The sequence below is a fragment of the Corylus avellana genome, chromosome ca10, assembly GCF_901000735.1.
Source record: "Corylus avellana chromosome ca10, CavTom2PMs-1.0".
Classification (NCBI taxonomy): Eukaryota; Viridiplantae; Streptophyta; class Magnoliopsida; order Fagales; family Betulaceae; genus Corylus; species Corylus avellana.
The window spans coordinates 14056001-14076000 of NC_081550.1; the positions used below are offsets into that span (position 1 = coordinate 14056001).

Consider the following 20000-nt stretch of genomic DNA (forward strand, 5'->3'; position numbering starts at 1 on the left):
GAAGATAAAGAAGATTTTTTGGGTTTTTGAAGATTTATTGAGCTTCACGTTTGGGTTTTTAATTTTTCAGGTTGATTTTTTGATTTGGTTTTTGATTTTTTGAAGATTTTTTGGGTTTAGGTTTTTGAAAATGGAGGAAAGAAGAGAGAGTGAGAAAATGGAGAAAAGAAGAGAAAATGAAGAAAAGAAGAGAGGGAGAGAGTTGGGAGGGAGTAACGAAAATGGAGAAAAGAAGAGAGGGGGTGAAAATAATTAATGTATATATAATTTTAATTGAAAAATAATTTAAATTAATAAATTTTTTAATTGAAAAAAAAAAAAAAAAGATGGCCAAAATTTTTTGACGTGGCAAAACAGACACGTCAAAAATATTTTTGACGTGGCAAGTAACACTGCCACGACAAAAAAGTTTTTGATGTGGCAACACTACCACGTCAAAAAATTCTGACATGGCGACATTGCCACGTCAAAAATATTTTTTTTGACGTGTTGAAAAGTTTTTGACGTAGCACTGTAGACACGTCAAAAATCTGGGATTTTTGACACCCATCCTTTTAACCGTTGATAAACGTCAAAAACCACACGTCAAAAGGAGTTTTTGACATGTCAAAAACCATTGACACATCAAAAACTATTAGTCAAAAATTCACCCGATTTTTGTAGTGGTATGCGATCGATCCTTCGTGCTGGCGCTCGATCGCAGGTGCGATCGAGGCTTCCTTTGGTGCGCATGAGCGCACGCCTTGCGCTCATGGTATTCGCTTGTAGTGCGCTCGATCATAGCTCCCCTACAATCGATCGCACTACCAAAGCTTCCAATTTTCCCAAAATAGCTCTTTTATGCTTAAAACTTCCGAAATTGCTTCATTTTCTTCCAACAACCTACAAAAACAAAGAAAGCACATAAAAGAACTAAAATGGCATAAATTAATCAAAACTAAAGGATTAACAAATGTAAGTTGAAGGCTAAAATATGAATATTTTAGCACTTAGGGACCAATGTTGTGCTCCCTATGTTCTCGTCATATGGTGCGTCAGGACGGGACATGTGATGAAGAGGTGACATTTGTTCTTCCCATCATACCGGAACTGCTTTCTCATTAGGACATAGAATTCTCAGATCTATGATTTTTTTCATCCCGTCTTAATGAGAAATGTATCATGTTATGACGTTAAGAGTAAAATGTTCTACTACAAATGGTTTTCGATGTCATTGTTCACTGTAGAATTTTGGAAAATATTTTCTCTATGCAAGTCTTAATAGTTCTCTACGAGCGCTGTGTCTCAGGAGCTGTTTGCTCAAGAGAGAACGTGACAAAGCTTCGAGTTGTCCTTTGCTCTTGTTTGGCGTGTTGCCTGTTAGTTCAACTGCACAAAAATTGTTACCTTGGTTACTTGAAGAAAGAATCTACCGAAGGGTCAGTGATGAAATGCACTCAGTGAAGATGGTCAGGATGGAGACAAGTTGGGAAGCTTGTTGTTCTTACTAGGTCTAGAGGTCCTCAAGGTTGTGAGTATCGTCTAGTCTGTAACTCTAAATCTTCATATAGTGATTTCCCAGGTTTGGCTGCCCGGAGTGTTTTTACCTTTGATGTGGTCAAAGGGTTTTCCACTTCGTAAACAAACCTTGTGTTGTCTTTGTGATGTTGTTTTAATTCCGATGTACATGTTTTATTTTTGCTATATGGCTTAGTTCCATGCTTTGTTTGTTTGGAGATTATAGGTAAAACTTGATCCTAGTAATCTTTCACATATTATTTTCAAGAAAAGAAAGAAAGAAACTAGCCCCACCAGTCCCTTATTTCTCTTACCTAATTTTTAGAAAATAATATCCACTTTGGACCAAGAGAACACCAGGTATATATATATATATATATATATATATATATATATATATATATATATTACAAATCCAAAACAACAAAAACATATATGAACAACTACTCTTCGTAATGTTTATATTTGTATTTTTGGATTAACCCATCAAGAGACGTTTATATTTTTGTTGTTATTATTAAGCTAAAATGTTGAATCATATATGGATTTCATTTAAGGCTCTCTTAAGCCTAGGGCTTAAGCTACCCCTATTTCTAGCTGCCAAAGAGAGAAGTGACATATGAGACGCCATGTGGAGAGGGAGCCAAAGCTTCCTCTTGCTCCCCCTCCCTTCTTTCTTCCTTCCCCTCCCCTTCTCACCTCTTTGGAGGTCTTTCTATCCACCTCTTTAGAGGTCATACTTTTCTTCATCAAAAGCATGTTATCCACTTCTTTTGAGGCCCTATCCCACAGATCAAACCCCTCACCACAGTCAACACCAATTTTCCACCATCTCTGTTGTGTCTCTCGCCAGATCTTTCAGGGTTCTCAGCTCGAAATCTTTCGAAGATAGATCTACTTTCCTACGCTAGAGCCAGCATGACACGTGCCTCCCCACTGGCTACCTCCCACCCTATCGTCCGCCGATGTTTTCTGTTCTGTGGGTTTTGTTTCTGTATTATTTTCTCATCTATTTTTCTATTTCTTTGTGTTTCATTTTTGGGTTTGTTTGTCTTCTCTCTAGATTTGATTTCATTAGCAATCTATGGGGTGAAGGTTTAGTCGTTTTCTAAGGATTTTTTTATATGAATCCTTAAGAGTAACGGTATTGGGTTTCCGGTTTGTCATTTGTTCTCTTCTAGTTCTTTTATGGGAGTAAATCATTGATCGATGCGGATGAGTTTTTAGGCATATAGAAGAATTGTCACTATGGTAGAGGCAGTAAAGGGAATTGCGTTTGGAAATCCAGTTATAGCGTAAATGAAAAAGCCCAAAAATCAATGACTAAATAACGGTTAGAAACATGATTCGCTGGAATTTGCTACAGATTTGAAACTAGTGGGAATAATGATATTCAAAGATATTGTCTTGTAATAGCCCAAAAGGATATTGTGTATGTCATAGATAGTGTTTGGGTTGTGGAGATTCCAAATTGTATCTTTGGCATTATACTAAGTGATCATTTTGCCTCATTTGATTGTTATATCAATGAAAAAATATCGTTCCAAAAAAAAAAAAAAAAAACAAAAAAAGCTCTAAGACTTAAAAACAAAACTAAAACATGCCCAAAACACTATAAACAAGCCTAAAACATTTTCGAAATTGTTTAAAATATGCCTGAATAAAGACCTAATGAAGGTCCAAAAGATTAAAATAGGCCAAAAGGCACATTACCTCATATGCAAGTAATGGTAAATAACCACATTCAATAACTTTAATAACCACATAGATAGCAATTAGTAATCGCATGATGTGCATGCCAATATGGTTATTGGCACCACATCCACATGTACAACCCCACACATGGGGATTTTTTTTTTTTTGTTATACCTTCATTCATATGTGCGATTGTCATTTTGGTAAAGAAATGTGGGTGTTTCTGTCATTAAACCACCACACTCAACAAATAAAAATTAAAAATTAAAAATATTAAAAAAAAAAATGAAAAACAAGAAGAAGAAGAAACTGCAGGGTCACAAGCTGGGTATTTTTTAAGAGTAATTTTATTTACTAAATTTTTGTACGACTGCCATAAAATTAGATGGCATGGGATAAAAATCGACTCTTAAATAAGCACTTAAGTTTTTCTTTTTTTAAGACATACTATTTTAAGGACTAATATTTATTATCGCATCATTCAATTATAGAATAATTATACAAAAATATATTAAACTTTGCAGTCACATACTAGGGTTGTAAATAAACGAGTCCATTCGACAACCTTTTTGATACTCGCTCGGTTTAGCTCGACCTGAACTCAAGCTCGATACATTAGTAATTAAGTATGTATATTAGTAATTAAGTAATATATGTTATATAAGTTACTTAATATTTATGGATAAATGCAAAATTGGTCCTTATAGTTGGCCTAAATTACAAATCTCTCCATGTGGCATAACAAATAATTTATAGAACCCTGTAGTTAGCCTAAATTACAAATCACTCCCTGTGTATAAAAAATAATTTATAAGTTCTCAAGGCAGGCCAAAATAACAGTTTACTCCCTAAAATCAATTTTCGTTAAATAACTTAACAAAATCTGTTACTTTGTCACGTCACACTGCTACAGTAAACTAACATAATCTCTTCTATCCCCAAAATTTTACTCCGTACATAACCCTCCATCATTTTCACATTTCTCACCACGATTTGGGAGCATTTTGCGAGAATTTGACAGTTGCATTTTGTGAAGTGGTTGAGGAAGATGAAGATGAGGGAGGGGTTATGCACAGAGTAAAATTTTGGAAAAATAAGATATTAGGATAATTTACTGTAGCAGTATTATGTGCAGTGAGGGTTGATGTGTAATCTTAGCGGACAAAGTGATAAATTTTGTTAAGTTCTTTAACAGAAATTGATTTCAAAGAGTAAACTATTATTTTGGCATACCTTGAGGACCTATAAATTATTTTTTATACCACAGAGAGTGATTTGTAATTTATGCCAAGTTATTGCCAACTATAGGAACCTATAAATTATTTTTTATACCCCATGAAGTGATTTGTAATTTAGGCGAACCACAAAAACCAATTTTGCATTTATTCCTAATAGTTATATGTGTCTTTATTAGTTAACATACTAAGAGCATTCCCAATGGAAGAGCTAAATGTTACTTTTATCTAAAATGGCTCTTCAAATGTTTAAAAAACCCTCTACATTGGATTAGCCTAAAGAAAATGTAAAATGGATATTTGATTGGAAGAGCTAAAAAAAAGTTAAATGTAGCAGCACTTTTTAAGGGAACTATTTTATTTTTCATTGTTTCTCTCACCTATTTTCTCTTTTTCCAAAATCTTTTCCTACTTTTTCTCTGCATGTTCTCTTTTTCCCAAAACTTTTCCCATTTTTTCTCTCACGTGTTCTCTTTTTCCCAGAACTTTTATTGCTTTTAATAATATTTTAATAAAATAGATAGAAATATAACTAATCCGGTGTAGAGACATTTAAAAATGGCTTAGCTAAACTAGATAAAAGTGAGTTTTGAGAAGCCATTTTACATAAAAATATGGCTCCTCCATTGGGAATGCTCTAACTAGTTAGTTCATTATTATATAGTTAATTAATATATACTAAGTAAATAAGTAACTTAGTAAATATAATTAACTATGTGTTACCCAATATTTCTATGTATATTATATATGTGTATGTTATATATTAATGTTAACATACTAAGTAGTAGTCCCTAAGAGGTAGATCAATCGGCTAGGGACCACGTTTTATGAAGTGGAGGTCATTAGTTTGAATCCTCCCTCCTCACTCTAGTGTAGACACGTTTAAAAAAAAAAAAAAAAAAGGAAGACTATTATGAGCCATTTTTCATCTCTAACATAATAGCCAACCTAGCTTCTTCTCTTCTTCTTTTCTACAAGTATAATTATATACTATATTTATAACTTGTTCACATTATACTATAGTTTCTACTATCTAGTTATATATAATAATATATTTTTAATTTATTACCTATAGATTATAGTTATATGTTATATTATATAATATGTCTTATATAGTTACGTATTATATATTTATAGGAAAAAATATAAAAAAGTCTTCCAAACTAACAACCATTTTTTAAAGAGCCCCACAATATTCAAAAGATGGTAAAGTAACCCATCAAACTTCTAAAATATGTCAGAAATTTCACATCTTTTTTTATATTCTTATAATACCCTTATTCTTTTGAAAAATAAAATAGAAAACTAAAAATTAATTTTAAAAACATATAATAATAATAATAATAATAATAATAATAAGGAAAGGAGTGGTTGCCGGTTGGGCCAGCCACACAGTTTGATTTTGCATTTATCCATACTTTTAATACCGCAAGAACTATTTATAATTTAAGCCAAACTGCATTGATTAATTTTTTATTTATTCCAAAAAAAATTGTATATATTTGCTCTTTTTTTTTCTTTTTGTTTAAAAATATTTTATTTTATTTTTTATTTTATTAATTTTTATTTAGTTTTTAAAGGAATATGGGTATTATAGGAATATAATAAAAAATGTGATATTTTTGACACACTTTGGTAGTTTGATGAACTAATTTAGTACCTTTTGAATGATTGTTAGTTTGTGAGACTTTTTTTATTATTATTTTTTTTCCATATTTATACTATAAATAAATATCTATAGGTTGTTTTCAAATTCGGACTTTAACTCTATTCGGATTATACATTAAAAAAAATTTAAGAGCTTAGCTTTAGCTTGAGTTGAGCTCGGCTCAACTCGACTTGCCTCGAATAGCTTTCACAAAGAGCTTAAACTCAGTTTGAATAAGTATCTTGCCAATCTTGGTAAACAAGTTAATCTTAAAATCTTAAAGCTTCCTTGGCTCTGTCAAAACTTGTTCAACTGTTAGGCTAATCCTCTATCTGGACTTATGGGGGCACATTGACACGTGGAAGACGACCGTTTGGGTGTCCAAAGAGTTGCAACAAGACGCCGAGAGAATGGCCGTAGCGCTATACTATTTGTCGGAGGAAATTCAAAAGCGGGGGCAATTTGGTCACATAATTTTTCCTTCTGTTTCCAAATTCAGGAATAACAATCACCCGGTATGGTATGGTATACCTTTCTTCATCTTTCTTTATAAACTCTCCCTCTCTCGCTTCAAAATCTCTCTTTCTCTCAGGTTGCAAATCTAGCATATCTACTACGTTATTCTTGTTTAAACAATTTGTGAGTTCTTTCTTCGAATTTTCTGATATTATAATTTCATAGGAGATTTGCATCATCATTTTATTGAATCGCAGATAAAATGTGATTGATTTGTTTCTCCACAACTGCAATGCCACTTTTTTCTGAAATTTGTTGTTTAGTTTCGTCCATTTCGGTTATAAGCCAGGTTATTGTTTTTGTTAAATTTGTTTAAGCAGATCAAGATTGTGATCGCTAAATCACATAGAAGCATCGCCAAAGAATAAATCAACCGATAAATACGCAGGTTAGAATTCTGATTCGAAATTTTCGGGCAGTTGTATGTTTGTGAATCTGGTAATCCAATTCTATTAACTGTCAGGTCTGATACTATTTTGGAGCTTGCCATTCAAAGCTTTGTTCTCATGAATGCGAAGAATGCAATATTTGCTTCGGAAGTTGCTTTAAGAATTGAATCTCTGTCGGGAAAGTGACCTATTGAATTAAAGTTCTATTCCAGAATGGGGACCATACACCGTAGGTATGAAACGAAATGTTTTGTTCTTACTTTTGTTTTTTGTTTTTTGTTTTTCTTTTTTTGTTTTTTTGTTTTTTCCCCAGAAAAACTAAGATTTGCTAATGATCATGAGAATTGATTCTCAATTTTCCGTTTTGATCGCAGTGGAGTTTTTAGGAAATCAAACGATGGCGCCAGGCTAGTAATCACGACGATTATAGGAGTCGTATTTGGATTTTTTATAGGTGCTTCGATTCCGTCTGTATCTCTAAATAAGGTAGTTTGGGCTCCTCGTCATTGGTTTTTCTTTTTCTTTTTTTTTTTGGATGTAATATTGCATTAGATGCCTATATCCATTTGATTGGTTCTTAAATTTCGCAGATTAACTTACCTCCAAGCCTTATGTCGTCTCTTGATGTAGCCATGACTGACATTCATAGATCCACTAGAAGTGAATCTGTTGAAAGTGTTGGATCCAGCAATGTTCCGAAGGTAATTTGTATAGGTGGTCTCCAAGCCTAAATATATGTATAATTATTATTCATTTCTTATCTTGTTAGTTTGTGAAAGCAAAATCACTCTGAAATGTAGTGAATTATTACCACCTTTATACCCCATTTAGGGATAGATGGCTCCAATATATGGATTTTGGTTTCAAATTGTTCGTTCTTGTTCGTCTTCCTTTACGATATTATTTCATTTGTGAAGCAAAATTTGTGTGTGTGTGTGTGTTTTTTTTTTTTTTGGTATGGAAACCAACACTGCTGTTTATAAATCAATTTAAAACTTTTTAGGCTAAATATCAAATGTATTTTGTTGGTGCAAATTGTTAGGACTGTGCGCTAAGGATCAATTTGGCCTCTCTGATATTCTTCATGTAATACTTTCATGACCAACCAGTCCAACCCTCATTTTTCTCAGCAAGACTTTGTTGTCTATAGTTTGGCTTGTACGTTAACAATGGATTTATAAATGAAAGTGCTGATTTTTTGGGGGGCAAAGTTGTGTGATCTTCTTTTTCATTGAATTTGATGATTCATGATTTTATTTTTAAGAGATTCTACTAGAGATAATATGACTAAAGAAAGCTGTATTTACTTGTAAAATTGTTCTTATGAAAATAGCAATGAGATCATAATAGAGTTTTGCTATTATCAGCACTTTCCTGATTGGTGTGCTCGTTTTTGTTGCATTACATACCAAAAATTGTACTTGGTATAAAGGAATAAAAGAATAATTACTAAAAGGAATATGAAACAATCTGGATTTTAAGATTGGCTTGGCTTTTATGTATTCCTTCTCAATTGCAGGTTTTGCAGTGTGGTTTGTGTTAAACAAAAGTAATGATAAGGCCTAGTTTTGGTTTGGACTGATAATTTTCTGTGACTTGTTTGCTTTCTCTCAGATATATGTTCCAACAAATCCTCGTGGAGCAGAGTCATTACCTCCAGGAATTGTTGTATCACAATCTGAGCTTTATTTACGCAGACTATGGGGTGAACCCAGTGAGGTATGGTGCACAATTGTTGTAAGAATATTAAGTAAGAATATCAAATAGAATGACGATTTTCTGACAGTAAGCAATAGAGGCATTCTAGGATTGTCATGCATGCATGTACATTTTGTGGCCCGAAACTTAAAATTTGCCATCAATAGAAACTGTGTTGTGATGAAGTCTGATTTTGTGAACATTTTCGAGATCTCTTGAAAATGTTCACAGTATTCCCCTTTGCACATGGATTCCAGAATGGATCTAGGTAGGTTATGCTTTTGAAGCAGAGGAGGGGAACAGAAAGTCTTAGGGGAGGAGGAGGGATGGGGACCTTTCTTGTCAAAATTTGCATATATGCATATAAATTTGAGCAAGGAGCCAAAGTGCAATAAATCTTCACCTTTGAGCCTTTTATTGACTCTGCATGTGAAACAACTGCCTGGTTCATGGGAATTATCTTATGATGAAATTACTGAAATATGCAGGATCTGAAGAAAAAGCCAAAATACTTGGTGACATTCACTGTTGGTCTTGATCAGAGAAACAATATTAATGCAGCAGTTAAAAAGGTTATAAAAGGGTTCTCCCCTTAATTTAATTTTTATCTTTCAGGATGCTGACTGCTGGGGTTCATTTTGTTTCTTTTCTTCTTCTTGTTCTCTTTATTTTATTTTATTTATTTTTTTTTTTCTAGTTTTCTGAGGATTTCATGATTCTGCTTTTTCACTATGATGGTCGGACAAGTGAATGGGATCAATTTGAGTGGTCCAAGAGTGCAATCCACATTAGTGTGAAGAAACAAACAAAATGGTAAGTTTTGTCACTGTGCATTGCTTTCACTTCTACCTTTTTCCTACATTGGATAAGAGCTTCAATGATCCTTGCACTCTGTAGCAAACTCGAGTTAGCTAGCTTTTGAACATCGAATTAGAGTTATATATATCCGCATTCTTCTGTAGAGTTCAGTCCACTGCATTTTATAATTAGCTAAGACTTAAGGCCATGCAGGTGGGTGAATCTACAGTTTGTTCTGACATTCATACCTTTTTATGTTTTGCAGGTGGTATGTAAAAAGGTTTTTGCATCCTGATATTGTAGCGGATTTTGAATATATTTTTATATGGGATGAAGATCTTGGAGTAGATCACTTCAATGGAGATAAGTAAGTTTTCATTTATCAGTCTTTTTTCCTTCTCAGAAACACCTGTCACATGCTTATTTCTGTTTTTTCTCCCTGCAATTTACCAGGTACATCGAGTTGGTTAAGAAGCACGGTTTGGAGATCTCTCAACCTGGTCTTGAGCCCAATAACGGACTAACATGGGAAATGACAAAGAGGAGAGGTGACAGAGAAGTTCACATGTAAGCTCTCTCCCTCTCTCTAGTGATATTATTGTAATGATATTGCTGTATTATGCAATTTAAACTGTTGTTAAAGTTCTTTATGTATGGATTTGTGAATAGGGCTACAGATGAGAAGCCAGGCTGGTGTAGAGACCCACATTTGCCTCCTTGTGCTGCGTATGCTCTCTCTCTCTCTCTCTGTGTTTTTGTATGTGAGTGAAATATTTCCATAAACACAATACAAAGACAAATGTTCTATTATTTGTACCAATGCTTGTAGAGTTGTTGTGAATTCTATTTATTACCTGGCACTTTGGTGGTCATCCTGGAAAATTTGTGCTTACAAAAAAAAAAAAAAATCCTGGACAATATGTGTATAATATGACTGGTTTTATTAGCATAGTAAATCATTTTTAGACTTTTATTCCGATATTGTGATTAATTAGTTTTCTTCGAGAATAGTATGACATATTATCAAAAGTATTTGTGGAAAAATATTAGAATTTGTAAATCATGACCGCTAGTTAGCTATAGTCTTATGAAAGTTTTTCAGAAGATTTGCTTAAATTTTTTGGATATTTTGGCTTTCAATAATGCAAGATTAATTATCATAATTGGATGGAGATTCCTTAAGTTGCATGGCAGGATGATGTGTTTGTTGCATAATTCTCAATATATGATCTTTGATTTACATGCGCAATTTCCATAGCAGGTACAACAACAGTCTAAACAGATATCATTTTTTTTTTTGGTGCTGCACAATTCCCTTTTTAATAGTTATTGTGTTCTTTCAGATTTGTAGAAATTATGGCCCCAGTCTTTTCTCGGGAAGCTTGGCGTTGTGTGTGGCATTTGATTCAGGTATGTTTTGTATCTAGGATTGTGTTGCTAAATTATTGCACATGAATAAATATACAGTATTCCCTTTTGAGTGTTGTCGAATGAGCCAGCCACCCTAATCAAACGCTCTGATTTCTGCTTGTAGAATGATTTGGTGCATGGATGGGGATTGGATTTTGCTCTCAGAAGATGTGTAGAGGTCAGCGGCTTTTCTTTCTTTTTCTCTTTTTTGGTTTTGGTGCCCCTTCTTTGTATTATTTAGTTGCCCTTTCACTATCTATATGGATGACCTGGCTATTTTCAATTGTTTTCTTTTTCTGTGTCTTTTATAGAAAAGGAGGTAGCCTACCACAGGTTCGTTGGTGGTAGTACTGCCAACCAGGATTTTGATTCTCCTTGTAGGTTGATCACTATCACCATCATCACTTTTCGTTTGCCTCTCTCCCATTTATTTATCAGAAAAGGGAGCAGCAAAAAATTGCTTATATCAATTCTAGTAAAGTGATTTCATGGATTCATACTTCTAAATAATAATACTCGGGGGATTTCACTATCTCACTGGACTATAAGACATTGAGATTTAGGTGGCAATGATCCATGTTTGTTCACATCTGTGTCATAAGTGCCAAGCCAATAGTGATCAGCAATCAATTAAACAATCAAATTACAAGCATGGTCAGTATGACACATCTAAACATTTAGGAGCTCAATAAACATCTTCTGTTAATCTGTTCCTAGCACCTTGTATTGTTAAAATATTTTAGCAAGGACATCTAAAAATATTTTTTTTAGCAAGAACTAGTTTTATGTGGATTCTGAAAAGTGAACATACAAAAAGAAAATGTAGGTTATGAAAAGTAGGGTCCTTCCTAATTGCCAAATGCAATTATAGTCTTTTGAATTCAACTTTGAATCGGTCAGGTAGATTTGCATATCCCATATTATAAATTTTTTTTTGTTAGATTAGTAAGGTACCTTTTCCTGGCACATTGTAATCAGTCTTGCTTTATCTCTGCAGCCTGCACATGAAAAAATTGGCGTGGTCGATTCGCAGTGGATTGTTCATCAAGTAATACCTTCTCTTGGGAGCCAGGTCAGTCATCAATAAGTTTGTGAGATATTTTCATTTGTGCTTGTAAGTATGTGCACATTCAACTTTTGGAATTATGGAAGACTTGTAAGTGTGCGCATGTCTGCAAATTCGACTCCTGGAATTATTTGGTATATGTTGTGCCAAATTAGATTAAAGTTTGAGGGAAATGTCCATGAGCACCCATGGAAAGCTTCAAAGCTTCAAATTTTGTGCCAACTTAGTCAACCAAATTGATTAGTTGTGCTTTAATTCAATGATTAATGATTTGTATTGTTATACTTTATCTTTCAACTTTCAGGGCAAGTCCGAGAATGGGAAAGCTCCATGGGAAGGGGTATGTATATTTTATCATTTTTTTTTTTAATAAATAAAAATAAAAACACCTTGACTGAGTTGTATTTTTTGGTGCCTGGTTGTCTTATGTTTCAGGTGAGAGCAAGGTGTAAAAATGAGTGGACTGAGTTCCGGGCTCGCCTCACCAATGCAGATAAGGCATATCTTGCTCAAATTGGGAAGGAGAAACGTTGACAACCTCTTTTTTTTCTTCATTTTTTATTTATTTTTATTTTATTTTTTTTGTTCTTGTACATGATTCTCTTATGCTTTGGGTGGTGTTTATTAGCTCAATTCTTCATGCCTTTTTTTAAAATGATTTTTTACTCAAGCTGGGCGGCTCGTTATTGTGAGCCACATCTCTCCTGTATCTTGCTTGTACACAGCCGCAGTTATAAAAGAGAAGAAAATGTTACCGTCTTGTCTTCCAGGACGGGTTTGCCACCATTACAGATATAACGTTGTCTTTTTCGTTGCAACGACACAGTTGTCTGGTGTTTCTTTTTTTTTTTTTTTCTTGGAATGTGCATGGGACTTTGATTCAAGGGAAAATTACAGTTTACACCTTTAAAGTTGACAATGTTTTTCAATTTGAACACTAAAATTTTAATTTTTACAATTCACCCCCCCTCCCAAAAGTTTCAAATTTTTGCAATTTGACCAATTGTATTCAAAGCTTTCCATATTGTCCCTAATTTTTTTTTAAAAAAAATTAGGGTGGACGTAGTCACCCCTTTGACCATTTGGTCATTTTTGCACCCGAAATTTATTTTTTTTCTTCATAAAAATAAAAATTAGGGGTAATATGGTAATTTTGAGATAATATTGGTCGAATTAAAAAAAAAATTAGAACTTTGTGGGGGTAGATTGCAAAAATTAAAATTTTAGTGTTCGAATTAAAAAACGCTGTTAACTTTGAGGAGGTAAACTGTAATTTTCCCTTAATTTAAATATCAATGAAAAAGGGGAGATTTTGATCGTAATTTGGGTCAAACGAAAGGAAGAGCAAAGTTCATGCTGAAGTTTACGATAAAATCCCTAAACAGGTGGCCAATGTTGGGCGGGGACAAAATGGGCATGTTTGAATATACCTAATCGTCTTAATTTCCTTTAAATAAAATCCGTCCTAAAACTTGGTATCATTTTGGAACAACGTCGATGGCAATTAAATTTTACTAATATTTGCATTCCATCTCTCTCAACTGAATTGTTATTTCCCTTTCGGGTTTAGGTACTAATTGCCAAAGGAAATAAAGTCTTGTCGTCTTTTAACTGCTGATATTTATGTTCCACTTGTGTATGATTCTTGGAGAAGTATTTGTGGGAACAAGTGGGGGGATGTCTTGGGGTTTCTTGTGATGTTTATGTTTGTGTTTGTGTTTTTTGCTTTGTTTTTCTATTTTCTCTATTGTGTTGCTTGAATTTTGTGGGTTATAGTGTGGTGTCCCACATCGCCTAGGAATGGGTGTGTGCTTATATATATAATCGCACTTCTTTTAATAACAATGTGTTTTAAACCCGTGATGGTCATAAACCCATTAGAACTTCGCATTTAAGTGTGCTTTTGCGGAATAAGTATTAGGATGGGGGACTTACGTCTTAGTCTTTGTAGCTTAATCTTGTAGATGAGGCCTTTGCAACCGGTTTAGTTCTTTCCCTTCAACATCTCATGTTCAGTCTTTGTCGGTATCTCTCCCGCTTCAGCTTCCTTATAGTAGTTGTTTTCAAGTAGGGATTCAGAAAGGGTTGAAGGACCTTTTGAGGTTCGTGCCCCTTTTGCTTCACTTATTGCTTTATGCAGCCCTTACAGAGAGAACCACGTCATTTTTTAGCCAATTTCTTATGATTTGATTATATTTTATGATCTATAATTTTCATTTGAAGTTTGTTGTTGGGGGAGTCCAGCCCTTTTTTGGTGTTTTGATTACATGTAACCCTTTTCCAATTTGATTGAAAAAAAAAAAAAAAAGTGGGATTTCAAGGTAAGTCATCGTTGTCATAGGGGTTGGGCACTATTGCAATTTCAACTCTCCGGTCATTGATGAAAGCAAAGTGTAGGAGTCTTAGCCTCCACAATTAGGGATAGGCAGGAATTTTCCATTTATTGTTTTCAATACTGAATTTGTGTATATATTTGCTGTTGCATTGGTGGATCCCTGGAAGTTGAAGCAACAGCGACCATGGAAGACAAACAGGCTGTTGAAGAAATTTGAACTACGCAAGGGGATTTTTTTGTTTTTTTGGTTCAATGATTAGGTTACAGAATAGCTCCCTTATAGATTCCTGAGTCCCTAATGAAGATGAGATTTAATCCCCAAATTTCTGGTTCAATTCAAAGGATTTACAAACTAGGTTAGAAATTATAAAATTAATCTTTGCTTGTTTGTAGAAATGATGTGAAAGTGAACAAAATCTTCAATCTACTTTCCCTTTTTTTTTTTTATTTATTTAAAAAAACAGAAGGAAAAGTTTGGCTCCCTTTTACCAATTTATTAAAGAATTCATTTTCCTTTTGGTGTTTTTTTTTATTATTATTATGAGTCGATGTGTGTTGGGTGATGTTGAAAATGGAACTGTTTATCCTTGCTACTTGTAAATAACTTTCTATTTTCTTTATGAATTTGCTTAGTATAAAGAAAATAGAAAGTTCTTTACACTAGCTAGCTAGCTGCTGGTCCTCGCAAAGACCTACACCCTGTCATCTTAGGATATATTTTGGACTTGTGCATCATTTAAGAATAATGATAAAGGAAAAGGGTTTCTCAAATTATTATACACATGAAAACATAATTATGAAAAAAAAAAAGTAGAAAGTCATGACTTTCATGTATATATATATATATATATATATATATATATTCTTTTAGAAGTGATAGGAGAGGACGACAAATTGTGTCTACTTTATTTGGGTGTGACCATGATAACACTTACTCCGAAGAATTACAAATGCTCCCTCAAGTCAATTAAACCATAGCCTGATTGAGCCCCACCAAAATATCAGTAAAACTTAAGGTAGCTAACATTAATTAGGAATAAGTGATTTGCATTTCGGATTTCAGACTCACACCCTAGTGCATGTCTAGCCATATGAAAATTGCATTAAAACCATTGAACCACTGCCATTCGCTGGTGATGACTTTCATATATATTTTGTATCCACTAAAAATGTATAAATAAGTTGGGAGAAAAAGGGTTAATTAATAAGCATACATAAGAAAATGACCCTGATGATGAGTTTCATATTCCACGTAGGTGGTTTATAATTATAAATTTCTTTTGTGAAATTTGGTGGCGACCTTTAGCAAGCTTGAAGATGCATTTTAATGTGGAGAAGCTTTTTTGCTCTATAATGCCTGGTGGGTGATGCTAAAAGGGGGGCGCTGGAGTGAGATTGAAGGTTCTTCACCAAACACTAATTGCTTCAATTGGGGGATATATAGCTGGGTCATAAAACAAATGCCATCTCACCTTCCTGCCTTGTGCCCCAAGCCTAATCTAATATCCCCATGAAAAATATGTGCTCCTACCCAAATTACTAATTACCCCTCATCAGATTTGGAAGATCCAACTTGACCAAAACACCCCTCTTCAAAAACAAAACATGGGACACCCTAAAAATACTATGGTGATAATTCATGTTCGAGTGTCAGGTTTGGATCGTGTCGAGATATGTGTATCTATATAAGCCAACCATAATCTGACTCATTTAATTAAACGGGTCGAACTCTTTACAATAACTCTCTAATTTTAAATTGGGTTCGTGTAGGATTTACATGTCATAAAAAAAAATTTCTTGTATTTATGTCGCATGTTAGGTTCGGATTGTGTCGAAGTATGAGTATATAACTATATACGTTAATCTTAACATGACTCATTTAATTAAATAAATCAGATTCCTCAATCCTAACATTTTAATTTCTTATTAGATTTGTGTCAAATTCGTCGTATCAAAAATTATCAATCCTATAAAATACCAATCACAAATGGCCTTTTTGGTAATTATAATTTCAAGCCTAATTACCATCTTAACGGTCATTTTAATTGACCGTCTCCTTGCTTAGAATAGCCGTCAAGTCCCCCTTCTGGAAGCTAGGCAAATGAAAACAAAAACTCTACTGTATCTACACTTGGAAAACGGCGTTAGGCACCAACCTCAAAACCATCTAAAATAAAAGGGTGCAAAAGCTTCATTCTCATACAAGCCACGAGACCCACTCTCTCTCTCTCTCTCACACACTCTTTCACAGTCTTTCTGCTCTCCCAATTCTCTCCTCCATAAATTGTGTGGAGTTTTGGGAGCACAGTTTCTAAGGTTGGTTGAGATCTTTTGTGGGTTTACAAGCACTCTATATGTTTGTTTGCGTATGAATAATTTAATTAGTTTTTTGTGAAGGCTCCAGCCCCAGGGCTCCAACACTTTCTTGTTCCTCGCAAAAAAAAAAAAAAAAAGGTACTTTTCTCTTCTCATGCATTTTCTATTTCCAGACTAGTCAGAAAAGGGCAGTTATATCCAAGCAAGCTCCATTTATTACACCATTTACACGTAAGAAACTGTTCTACATTATGTTGAATTCCTTTGGTTTCGACAAAATCACATTTCCTAATTATTACAATTGATCATTATTTTTATATAAAGTTAATTATGTTACCACCTGTTTGGTGGTCATAACCATCGAGCCCAAAAGAATAATGACATTGACAGAATTGGTCATCAAATAAAATTAATAATCCTTTCATATTCTCAAACGAGAAAAATGTTGCTACAAATAAAATATAGGCTAGCTAGGGGAATTGGACAGTGGTAGATTTTTATATGTAGATTTTCTGTCTTATCTTCGATTCTCATTCTTTTCTTTTCATTTGATCAAAGATGGGAGAAATGTCGAGCTTCCAGCTGGGCGTTATTGGCGCGCTTTTCCTTTCGGTGGCGTCATCTGTCTCCATTGTCATCTGCAACAAAGCTTTGATGAGCAAGCTTGGCTTCCCTTTTGGTAACTACTCAATATCCTATCTTCAGAGCATTCCCTCAAGACATTTTTAATTCAACAGTATAATATATAAACAGATGTTCTTGTTTTTAAGCACCACTTTTTTTGTTCTATTTGATGTAATTAAGATTGTCAATTTAAAATTTGAGATATTATTTTGTTGAATATTAGATTACGCCTCACCATATAATCAAATTCAGTTGAGTCGTATTCTCTGCACGTTCTATTAAGAAGTCTTACCGTCACATGTTTCATATATATATATATACACACGAACTAAAAAATATTATTTCCATATCAGTTCCTATATATTTAAGATTAATCAATTTTATTTTTTTTTAATTTCTTGGGGTGCAGCTACTACGCTCACTAGTTGGCATCTTATGGTGACATTCTGCACCCTGCATGTGGCGCAACGGTTGAATTTTTTTGAGTCGAAATCAACAGACGCAAAGACTGTAATACTCTTTGGCCTTCTGAATGGAGTTTCAATTGGATTTCTCAACCTGAGCCTGGGTTTCAACTCCATTGGATTTTACCAGGTTCACTTCATTCCTAAAATGGGGTTTCTATTGGACTTCTAGTATTTTCATTCCACCTGTCACACAATCACTGCGACCACATCTAAACGCCACTTGTAAAATTTTATGCAACCGGAGGTCGGTAAATCCGGATCGGTACCAGATCATTTGGATCGGCTCACATTTTGCTCAGAATGGTAAAGAGTAAACTTCCGCCGATTGGCACAAAATTTTACAACCGCGTAGATATCGTCAAGGTGATCGTGTTCTTATATCACGATAAATGGCAAATGAAATCTAATAATGTACAGAATTTTATAAAAAGTAGGAAATTAAAAGATAGTTTGAGGGCATGTAGCTTTCAGCATCAGCAATAATAAACTTCAAGCAGCTAGCAGAGGAAATTAACCTTATAATGTGATTAATTTTACATATCATCTAAGTGTTATATGTGTTTGTATTCACATTTTTGGCAGATGACAAAGCTTGCAATCATACCATTTACTGTACTATTGGAAACACTGTTCCTGAACAAGCAATTCAGGTAATATTAGGCTTTAGAGACCTTTTGTTACTTAGATTTTGAAACAGGATTCTCCAAGCTCACTGCAACCTTTTCCTTTCTAATTTGCAGCCGGAAGATTAAGTTCTCTCTCTTCCTCTTACTAGTAGGAGTTGGCATTGCCTCCATAACTGATCTTCAACTCAATTCTTTGGGATCAATCCTCTCTGTTTTAGCCATTATAACTACCTGTGTTGGTCAAATTGTATCCTTTTGATTAATTCCCACTATTTTCTAGTAAAAGTGGTAAATTTGCAGAATATATATGTGTGTGTGTGTGTGTGTGTGTAGAGAAAGGTTTGACTTTATTTAAATGAATTGGTCACTCTTAACCCAATAATCCATTCAGCTGACAAACACAATACAGAAGAGGCTCAATGTATCTTCAACTCAGCTGCTATACCAGTCAGCTCCATTTCAGGCAGCAGTGCTCTTTGTCTCAGGCCCTCTGGTTGATCAGTTCCTCACCAACCAAAATGTCTTTGCCTACAAATATTCTCCTTTAGTTTTGGTAACTTAATTGCTTCCCTTTTCTTCTCCTTTCCTCATGCCTAGAAAATTAACTTGTGATGGGAGATTAATGAAAGTGAAATGTGCAGGCATTCATCGTGCTATCGTGCCTAATAGCAGTGGCTGTGAACTTCAGCACCTTTCTAGTTATTGGCAAGACTTCTCCTGTTACATATCAAGTGCTAGGGCACCTCAAGACATGCCTTGTTCTTGCCTTTGGCTATACACTTCTTCATGACCCATTTACAGAGAGGAACATTATTGGAATCCTAATTGCAATATGGGGAATGGGACTTTACTCATATTTTTGCACCCAGGAGGGTAAAAAGAAACAACCCACTGATGTATCACTGGCTTCCCAGGTACTCTTTCTCAGTATTGATCAGTAAGTGTTTAACAGCAATAGGAATTGAATGATTTCATTTTTCCCTATTTAATAATTCATTTCTAATTTCCAGATTAAAGATAAAGATACTACACCACTTTTGGCTGGGAAGAGCATGGGCCTTTCAGATAAGGAAACTCATGAGGCTAAGAAATCAACCAAGGACTCTGTTGTTTAAGTTTGTGACAAAAGTTTCATGTATCTTGGTCTTTCTTTCCAGATCCAGGACATTTTTTCCCCTATAAACTCAAGACATTTTGCTGAGTTGTAAAGGATTTTGATTCTTTGAATAAATTGACTCTCTTCCTTTTCCTTTTTTTAATTGATTCTCAAATTAGAAGAATCTCTAGCTCGTATATCAAAACCTTCCCACCCTAACATACTCTCTCTCTCTATCCTTTTCTTTTCATTTCCTTTTAGTCTGATTCCGATGTTCACGTCAATACCGATGCAATTGTGAGTTCATGTTTGGAATGGTTATCAATCTTTCATAATTTTACAGAAATTAAAGATGATGCTCATTCTTGTGAGGGTGAGGCAATCACCAATGACTTCACACCAACATTTTTCTACTTTTCTCTGTGTAAATTAAATAGGCAATAATAACTTCTAATACAACTCACAAACACCGACAAGCGAGGCACCAAAGTTTTACGTGAACAACCCTCCAATGAGAAAAGAAAAACTATGGGACCTAATCCAGTTAAGCCTCCGTTTACTTCGGCGTAAAATGATTTCTACAT

General features: G+C 34.2%; 2 protein-coding genes across 4 annotated transcripts; both read left to right on the plus strand.

The window, feature by feature from the left end:
* The first annotated feature begins 6562 nt into the window (after positions 1 to 6562).
* On the plus strand, positions 6563 to 12732 carry LOC132163804 (uncharacterized). Its single transcript, XM_059574175.1, has 16 exons — positions 6563 to 6714; positions 6912 to 6979; positions 7055 to 7213; positions 7355 to 7466; positions 7571 to 7681; positions 8595 to 8699; positions 9167 to 9250; positions 9376 to 9491; positions 9742 to 9843; positions 9930 to 10043; positions 10146 to 10202; positions 10820 to 10886; positions 11011 to 11064; positions 11884 to 11958; positions 12257 to 12292; positions 12388 to 12732. The coding sequence occupies exons 3-16, from the start codon at positions 7194 to 7196 to the stop codon at positions 12484 to 12486; spliced, it is 1152 nt and encodes a 383-aa protein (XP_059430158.1). The 5' UTR covers positions 6563 to 6714; positions 6912 to 6979; positions 7055 to 7193; the 3' UTR covers positions 12487 to 12732.
* Positions 12733 to 16507: 3775 nt separating this feature from the next.
* LOC132164219 (UDP-xylose transporter 1-like) lies at positions 16508 to 19579 on the plus strand. 3 transcript variants are annotated; one of them, XM_059574677.1, is made up of 9 exons: positions 16508 to 16603; positions 16673 to 16741; positions 17162 to 17282; positions 17637 to 17821; positions 18277 to 18344; positions 18435 to 18567; positions 18712 to 18873; positions 18962 to 19234; positions 19331 to 19579. In XM_059574677.1, the coding sequence occupies exons 3-9, from the start codon at positions 17162 to 17164 to the stop codon at positions 19433 to 19435; spliced, it is 1047 nt and encodes a 348-aa protein (XP_059430660.1). In that variant the 5' UTR covers positions 16508 to 16603; positions 16673 to 16741; the 3' UTR covers positions 19436 to 19579. The 3 variants fall into 3 exon arrangements, with proteins under 3 accessions (XP_059430660.1, XP_059430659.1, XP_059430656.1); XM_059574676.1 differs by having other exon boundaries at positions 16685 to 16741; XM_059574673.1 differs by having other exon boundaries at positions 16508 to 16741.
* The last annotated feature ends 421 nt before the right edge of the window (positions 19580 to 20000 follow it).

What these genes read in the sequence shown, in the direction of transcription:
- LOC132163804 (XM_059574175.1), top strand. Translation starts at nt 7,194, where the DNA reads ATGGGGACCATACACCGTAG. An exon ending in GATCACTTCAATGGAGATAA is followed by an intron (nt 9,844 to 9,929) that starts GTAAGTTTTCAT and finishes GCAATTTACCAG; the next exon opens with GTACATCGAGTTGGTTAAGA. An exon ending in CTCTCAGAAGATGTGTAGAG is followed by an intron (nt 11,065 to 11,883) that starts GTCAGCGGCTTT and finishes TTATCTCTGCAG; the next exon opens with CCTGCACATGAAAAAATTGG.
- LOC132164219 (XM_059574673.1), top strand. Translation starts at nt 17,162, where the DNA reads ATGGGAGAAATGTCGAGCTTCCAGCTGGGCGTTATTGGCGCGCTTTTC. An exon ending in TTCCTGAACAAGCAATTCAG is followed by an intron (nt 18,345 to 18,434) that starts GTAATATTAGGC and finishes TCTAATTTGCAG; the next exon opens with CCGGAAGATTAAGTTCTCTC. An exon ending in AATATTCTCCTTTAGTTTTG is followed by an intron (nt 18,874 to 18,961) that starts GTAACTTAATTG and finishes TGAAATGTGCAG; the next exon opens with GCATTCATCGTGCTATCGTG.